Source organism: Echinops telfairi, unplaced genomic scaffold, assembly GCF_000313985.2.
Source record: "Echinops telfairi isolate 266 unplaced genomic scaffold, ASM31398v2 ScPeMD7_7475;HRSCAF=8513, whole genome shotgun sequence".
Classification (NCBI taxonomy): Eukaryota; Metazoa; Chordata; class Mammalia; order Afrosoricida; family Tenrecidae; genus Echinops; species Echinops telfairi.
In genome coordinates, this window is record NW_022111379.1 from 13479971 (window position 1) to 13488569 (window position 8599).

General features: G+C 44.0%; 1 protein-coding gene across 1 annotated transcript in view; it reads left to right on the forward strand.

The window, feature by feature from the left end:
• MTA3 (metastasis associated 1 family member 3) overlaps positions 1-8599 on the forward strand; it is a 145543-nt gene that overhangs the window by 6272 nt on the left and 130672 nt on the right. Inside the window, exon 4 of the mRNA XM_045285676.1 lies at positions 7593-7686. Coding sequence (XP_045141611.1) covers positions 7593-7686 — 94 coding nt within the window. The remainder of the gene's footprint in view (positions 1-7592; positions 7687-8599) is intronic.

The window sequence follows — 8599 nt, forward strand, 5'->3', positions numbered from 1 at the left end:
CATGAGCCCTTGATAGTTTATAAATTGGTATTTTGGAGCTGGGTCTTTAATTGCGATCTGCTGGAGTTTCCTTCGGCACGCTGCTCGTTTATGTTATTGATGATAGGCCTACCATTTTGGACCATATCCATTTGTCTAGAGCAGCGGTTCTCAACCTTCCTCATGCTTTGACCCTTTCATACAGTTCCTCATGTGGTGGTGACCCCCAACCATGAAGTTATTTTCGTTGCTACTTCACAACTGTCATTTTGCTACTGTTATGACTCAGACGACCCCTGGGAAAGGGTCATTTGACCCCCCAAAGGGGTGGCGACCCACAGGTTGAGAACCGCTGGTTTAGAAGGTTAATTGGGATTCAAATAAGATTGCTAGCCTAGGAGACTGTGCTGTCTGGCTGTGCCCTGCCCCTCTTTGATCCTCATTCCTGCTGTTCTCGGTGTTGGTCATCCAGCTGCAGGCACAGTGGCACAGTGGCCTTTTGGCTGCTCCCTGCATACACCCACCATAAACCAGTTGTGGAGTTGATTCTGCCTCATGGCGCCTCCCGTGTTACAGAGGCCTGCTCCACAGCGTTTTCTGAGTGGAAGTACTCCCTGAAGTCGATGGCTAGGCCTTTCTCCTGGGGTGCTGCTGGGCTCAACGCCCCCGCCTCCCCACCCCTTTAGGTTAGGCGCGAGAGCAAAACACTTGTGCAGCTCAGGGACCTTGAGCCCCCCTTAGTTCCCAATCCCCATACCTTGTTCTTTTTTTTCCCATTTCATTTGTCACTTTCTTTTTAAAGAAATCATTTTATTGGGGGCTCGTACAACTCTTATCATAATCCATACATACATCGTGTCAGGCACATTTGTACATTTGTTGCCGTCATCATTCTCAAAACATTTTCTTCATTTGTCACTTTCAAACATTTTCGTTGCCCATTTTCCTGCACTAGGATATAAGCTCTAAGTGAATAGTGACCTTTTTCTGTCCTGTTCACTGATGTTTCCTGTTGAACCAAAAACCAAACGCACGGCCACCGAGTCGAATGCAGACTCATAGCAATCCTTTAGGACAAGGTAGAACTGCCCCTGTGGTTTTCCCACAGTGTAAGTCTTCGTGGGAGTAGAAAGCTCCTTTGGAGCAGCTGGTGGATTCAAACTGTGAACCTTTCAGATCACAGCCCAAAGCATACCTCCATGCCTCCAGAGGCATGCCTGATGTTTCCTAAGTGCCTTGGACTAGTGGGTGCCATGTAGCTAACCAACACACCAGCTGCCGCTGAGTTGATTCCGACTCATGGCATCCCCATGAGGAGTCCTGTGCCCCTGAGGGTTTTCAAAAGTAGATCTCCAGGCCTTTCTTCCACCACGCCTCAGTGTGGGCTCAAACCTCCAGCCTTTTGCTCATCTTTACACCCCACCCAGTGCTAGCACCTACTGAGGCCATCAGTAAATATGTGTTAAAGGATGGAAGTTCTCTGACGTCTGAAACAAACAGTTACACATGGTTTTTACTGTTTACAAAGTACTCCAATTTGATTTTACGAATATTTCCGGAAGACCTCCGACTACCTGCCTGACACTTTCAGACCCATGGGGATGTTAGGATGAGCGAGAGCTGCTCTGGTGAGAAGGCAGACATCAGCCAAGTAATCCCACAAACGAACGGAAAATGGCAGCTGTGAGTTTATAAATGTCTGAGCACGGTGCTCTGAAAGCGTGCAATCAGGGGACTCCCATTTGTTAGCTCTCTGGAGGCTCACCATAACCTTAAACCCGTAAGGTGGACAAATCATGAATCGTTGTCACCAGGCGCACAGTGCTTAAATGACCGGGTGGCACTTGCAGGTAGTGCTAACCGCAGTCATTTCACAGCCCTTTTCCGTTCTATTAGCATCCACTTCAGAAGCGTGCTCCCATACCTGCCCTCCCACTCTGCTCCCAGCAGCGTCCTCACTGTAATCGGAGTCCTTTCAGGGCCTGGGATAGCTGAACTGGAAGAGATGGGATTCTCCAATTTTATTGAATGCCAGTTTGAATGGGTCAAGAATTATTAAATAAGAACTGAGATTGATGTGATAAATACAAACACACCCTCTCAGCGTCTTTATTTCTAATGTGAAAATGAAAAAAGATGCCTCATTTATAAAGAATTACATACTTACCATAATTGAGCTGCTTTTAATGTACCCCGTGCTGGGCTCAGCAATAGAACCGTGAATGACGGCCGTGGTGGTGGCCACAAAGGTCTCTACCCCCTCGAGGTAGACACATGAGGAGACAAATTAACAGGCGATAAAGAAAATGATAATACGTCATGTTAACTTCTAAGAAAGAAGCTGTAGACTTGACAGACCTTGGGACACAAGAGGGCCCTTCCTGTAGATGAGGGTACTTTAAGGACATTGACGTTGAAGCCTTAAAGAATGAGGACAAGGTAGGCATGGGGGAGAGGAAAGGTCCAAGGAGCCGAGAAGGTCAAGTTGGCTAAGTGGGAAAGGGACATTCAAACCTATTTTATTAAGTAGCCTCTAAATAGAACTTTGTTGTTGTTGTTCCCACCTCCCCCAGCAAAATTCTTGGAATAAGCAGCTGTTAATCACCTTTGTGGAAAATTTATTTTTAGGATGATCTGTTTTTTGGTTTTAACTTCTATATGAAGTGCTCCATGCTCACCGTTCGCAGGACTATACTACTTATTTTATAGTAGTAGATTGGTGTCTCCTTTTTTTTCTCTAAACAATTGCGATCCTTGAGGCACAAGTAGTTATCTGTTGATGACCACAGCTTACCATGGTTTATCTTATACTCCCTCTTTCTAGCTGTGTCCTGGTTGATACTCAGATAAAGACTTATCTTTCAGAGGGAAAATACAAAGTTAAAATAGAAACTTTTGGGTAAATTTAATCACTCAGTTGGATACTGTTCTTCATAAGGCTGAAAGAAAGCCCTGTGCATATTAAAATGAGGTTTTCTTAAAATATATATAGTCTTAACAAACTCACTGCCATCGAGTCACTTCGACCCAGAGCAACCTTATAGGACAGAGTAGAACTGCCCAGGTGGGTTTCACAGACTTTAAGTCTATGCACAGTAGAAAGCCTCATTTTTCTCTCTAGGAGTGGCTGGTGGTTTTGAACTGCTGACCTTGAGATAAACAACTGAGGACTGTAGCCCACTCTGCCATAGGCACTCCTTAATTTACACAAAGGCACATTAACTGTACACCATGCACACAAATCTACTAGGGATAACCAATCACAAATGCTGATTTATCCACCAGCATCCTAACTTGTCTTTCCTAAGGCCATATGAGGAGCCCTGGTGGCCGAGTGGGTCCCAAGCCGGCTGTAATCGGTGTGGTCGGCAGTTGGCCACCACCAACAGCTCCACGGGAGAAAGACCGGGCTCTTTACTCACGGAAACCCTTAGTCTCCAGATGCCACTGGTGGTAGCTAGGAGTCAGTATTGACACCGTGGCAGTGCGGTTGGCTTTTGGTTATGTAAATTACCGAGCCCTGGGAGAGTGCTAAGGGCAAGGTCAGCCATTCCAGGTTCAAACCCACCAGCTGCACGGAGGTAGAAAGTTGAAGCTATTTGCTCCCATAGCCTTTCACCTGCTTATATTGGGTCACTGTGAATCAGAGTCTACTCAATGGCAGTTTCTTTTTTAGGGGGAGGAGGGGAGGTGTAGTGGACCCAGGGGAGGTGTTTATGTAAATTACAGCTATACATTTCTATTAGCTGTCTAGCTTGCTGTGAGAGTCACTTTTACATTTAGTACCTCTTGAAGGGCATGGTGTGTGTGTGTGTGTGTCTCATTCAAGGCCAGTTCTCGCGATTCAGGGGATTTATTAGGAAAGCTCACAGGTCACCACAAGCCGGGATCAGAAAAGTATACAGTCATTGGCCCCCAGCAACATCTCTCTTCCGCTAGCAGCCAAGTGTCTCTGGAGCCCCCAGCCTCTCAGAGGTCCCCTGGCCTCTCCTCCTTGGGCCAGGAAGTCAGCCCCATGGTCGCCTAGTCTTAGCACAGCTCCTCTCTTCCTGTGTCAGGTCTCCTTGCCTTAGGCCTTGCTGTGGCCTGGCATCTGCTGCCTCCACCACTTCAGACAGGTCTTAAAAGGTGCTCCCTCACCTGGGGGTTCTGCTTCCTTGATGGTCCTAGGATCCTTTCTGTTCCCGCTTCTGAGATGGCTCATTCTCATAGCCAGGGGAGTGGCAACTAAAACGGACCCAGCCCCTCTATCAGTGGTACACACGCCCTCTTTGTATGGACCCCCACCATCGTTGGGTGGTGGAGAGGGGGGTAGAAGAGCCGCAGAAGAGTCTGCTTACCTAATGAAACCATGGATCCTGCCCATACCCACTTGACAGCTGCACTGGGAAGATGCTGTGCCTTCTATGATGGCAGTGCCTACAGGCAGTTCACGGAATGGGCAGAAGCCTGCAAAGCAAATCCACTGTTTCCACTTGTAAACCATGGACTTTGGGAAACTGATTCCCACCACCACCCCCTCGCCCCAAGTAAAATGCAGGGATAGAAACAGACCTGAGTGTTTAGTTGACTGAAATGATTTTAGAGCATCAAACCCCATGCTGCTACGGGGTATTTTAGTAAACCCGTTTGACAGCGTTAAGAGACTAACCTCAATGGAGGAAAATCGCAGGAAAGAAATGAATGTTCCTTAATTAAGGGCTCTTCTTTACACATGTCCCCACGTTCCCTTTTTCTTAGAAAACTCTGCTCCTAAGGCTTCGCTTGTTGAAAGCCCAGCCTACTGGGGACCTACTGCCCCGGTGTCCCCCTGCACCAGGCTTTTTCTATCTTGATCCCAGCAGACTCCCCCCCACCCCCCCATCCTTGAATGAAAAATGGAGTTTGGTTTGGAGGGGACAGAGAAGGAATAAAGGCAAAGGAGGCTAGAAATTGTGGGGCGTAGGGGCGCTTGTGTTTAACCCGTGCACTTCAGTTGGGAAGCAGTGAAGGTTTTTCATCAGGGGGTGGGCACCGTAACAGCGGAGCCTGGGAAGGTTGGTGAGGAGGTGGCATGTGACCAGACATCCTTGCTGGTGTGGAAGTTCCCTAAGGACAGGCACAGTGATGGCACATCACAAGGGTTCAAAGTCCCCCTCAAATGATGGCCCTTCAGAAATCCATGAAGCCTGGAGTTGAATGCACCCCAGTGACTCCACGACATAGAGCCAAATGAGAGGCCTCTAGGGTCAACACTAATATGGGGTGGGGGGGGCAGCCCTTAGAACTGTCGACCACAGGAGACCAAAGAGGCATCTGCCCAGGAATGAAGCTCAGGAGGAGGAAGAGTTGGTGGAGTGGTCTGACAGGGAGGACGTTGTCAAAATTTGATTATGTATGGATTGCTTTGTAAACTTTTCACCCAAATTATAGTTAAAAAAAAAAAAGGTGGGATGGGGTTTAGAAGACATTTGTTGAGTAGAAGGAATAGCCAGACTTAAATATATCAAGTTATTTGTGGGGGAAAATTTGTTTAAAAAAAACAACTTCAATCTGTCAGTCCGCTACTTTTATAAAATGAGAAAAGAGAAAAATTGCACAATAGAATCTTTTTAAAACAATGGGCAGAAAAAGGAAATGGAAAAAATGACTTAGGAAACACCCAATAGTAAGCTCTACTTTAAAAAAAATTAGATTTTTTATCAATTAGTCAATTGCTAGACTATACCTAATTTCATTTTCATTATGCACCAGCAACAATTGTGGCTTGGTACTGGGCAGGGGCCCACAAGTTGAGAAGCTGAACTTTAGAGGAATGTCTAAGAGGGTGGAGTAGGGTGGGTGGGGCATTTGTCTATCTGTTTATAGTAGAGAGAAAGGAACAGAGTAGTTGTAAACTACCTACCAGCCAATAGCTGGGTGTGTGCGTGGTCCAGAAGAAAATATTTGTTTTGAATTAGGCCCTACCCTTACCATAAGCAGAGTTGAACAAGAGTTTAATTAGCCGGATTGCAATGATAGACACATAACCATACACCCCTCTGCAGGGGGAAGAACAACAGAAAACATGGGGGAAGGGAGACACCGGTTGGTCGGTGTGAGATATGAAATAACAATGTATAATCTATCAAGAGGTTATGAGGGCTAGGGGAGGGGAGAAGGGGGAAACAAAGGAGCTGATACCAAGGGCTCAATAGAAAGTAAATGTCTAGAAAAGAATGAAGGCAGCGTATGTACGAGTTTGCCTGATGCGAGCGATGTATGGATTGTGACAAGAGTTCGAAGAGCCCAATAAAATGAAAAAAACACCCCATATTGTGCCGTGACCTGAAAGCCCAGGGCCAGAGACCCAAACGACTTCCCCACCCATGTCCAGGCTGCTGGCACCTGCGGGGTGTTTGAAAGAAAGAGGTGTGGGGTTGTGGGGAAAAAAAAGAAGAAAAAACAAAGAAAGAATTTAATTAGCTTTGTAGACTGTCACTATTGCAGGACCGGATTGGTGAGGCTGGTAAAATCTGCTCTGAAACTCGAACTCTGGATTTTTAATAGGATTTTAACTCAAGAAGTCAAAAGTGATAAAGCACTTATAGTTGGAGCCATTGGTTTTTTTATTTTCCTAGAAATATTGGCCTGTTCATTTAGCAGATTGCTGGATCATTACTTCTGGAGGATGTATTTGGTCATAATATAGTGTGAAAGATGGACGCATTTTGGTTAGGAATTAATATGATTTCAGTTTTAGGGGCAATATTTCTACAGAGTTATTTGTCACTCTAAAATACTGCTGCTGAACTTCATAAAGCTGACAAATTGAATGACTCTATATATACTTATTATTTCTTTATGTGTGACTATATCTGTAAACTCAGAGTAATTCTGGAAATCTGTTTGAAAATGGAAATCATAGTAGTGTTTTATTGTAATCTATGTGTTTTCTAATGAATGGATGACCTTGAAAGCTCCGAATTGAGAGAATTGGAGACTAGGAGCGCCTGCTTCAGCAGCAGTAACTGAATATTGATTGTATTCTAGAGTAGTCAGAAATAAATACGAGCTTAGTTTGCATAACTCAAGGTTTTTAGTACTTCTGTATGTGAAGGCAAACTGAACTGAATACTACTAAGCATTTTGAGTATTAGGGATAATAGACTCCCTTAGGCTGGAACGTGCTTTTCCAGGCTTGATCCATCCAGGCTGCTCTGCTCCTCCAGACAGAGAGGCTTCACCAGTGATTGGGGGGAGGTGGGGGGAAGCAATGGAGATTGGGGGTAGTGGTTACACTTAGTATACACTTCTGGGAATGGGTTTGGACGAGATTCAGCTAAATATCTTAAATAGGAGGAAATATTATAGCCTGTACTCTTTAAAAAATTTTTTTATTCAGTCTAATCAGAGTTGACTGGGACTGACTTTGGTCATTCAAGCAGTCGAATCACTTTCATTTAATTGGTCCCTTCACCCGACTATCCTGATTTGAATTACTGAGCTCTCTGGGTAGCCTGCTGTTGTGGTTGGCACAGTATGTAAGTCAAGGCCAAGGGGTGATCTTACAATTGAACTGAATCTAGTTTTGTTTTGTTAACGGTCTGGATCTAACGGCAATACAGATGACCTGTATTTGTCTTCTTTCTTAGACCGCGAGTGGCAATGTGGAAGCAAAAGTGGTGTGCTTTTACAGAAGACGAGATATTTCCCACACGCTGATAATGCTTGCAGACAAGCATGCTAGTAAGTTCATTTCCTTTTCTTGGAGTGTGAAGTAATGTTCAAGCCTTTAAAAGTGTTTTCTGGGTTGTGAGGAAAACTACCGGCCAACTGCAGCTTTTTCACCTTTTACCATGTCTTCCTCATAATGAACACAGGAGCAGATTTTTTGGGTGCAGGGTTATATCATTTGTTTGCTAATTAGTCAAAATGTTAAAGTAGAAGTCTTTGCGGGTAAGCTTTAGCAAGGACTCAGGGCAGTGTCTACACAGTCCTCATTTTTGATAGTGGTTTTTTGAGGATGTAGACATGAGAAAATGTGTACTTTCCCCTCTAAGACAACTGGGTCATGTTTAGATTCTTCTGGTTCAGTTCTTTATTGTGATAGATGTTTATTGTTAATATCGCATTAGGTATTTGTAGAAATGAAAGTCTGCCATAAAAGGAAATTAAAAATGGGGAAATAGATATGGCAAATTCCCGTATTTTTTCATTTAAGTGTTATTGTAGTGGGATTTTTTTTTTATTATTCAGCAACTTTGACATTTTTAGCACCTTTGGTTTTTGAAATCAACAGCAAAGTCATAGCAGAAAAAATTAAATTAAATTTTAAGACAAAGCATGCATGGAATATAAATATTTTATTTTGAAAGACATTTTCCTAGCAGGATATGTAATGTGATTACAGGATCGTGTGTTTATGTTTCAGTTTGGTATTTTGATTTGTAATACCACGATCTTGAGAATTCTGAAAGTTATGAAGTGTTCTGTTAATGGAGTGTACAAAATGTTCTAGTAATGTATACAAAGGTATGTTGCTAGCTTTCTTAACCGTCATTTTTGTCACGTCACTGGTTTAGCCTTGTAAACCATTTGTCTCAAATATAAGTAAATTCAGATTGTAGTTCATAGGGTTTTCCAATTTCTTTTTTTTTTT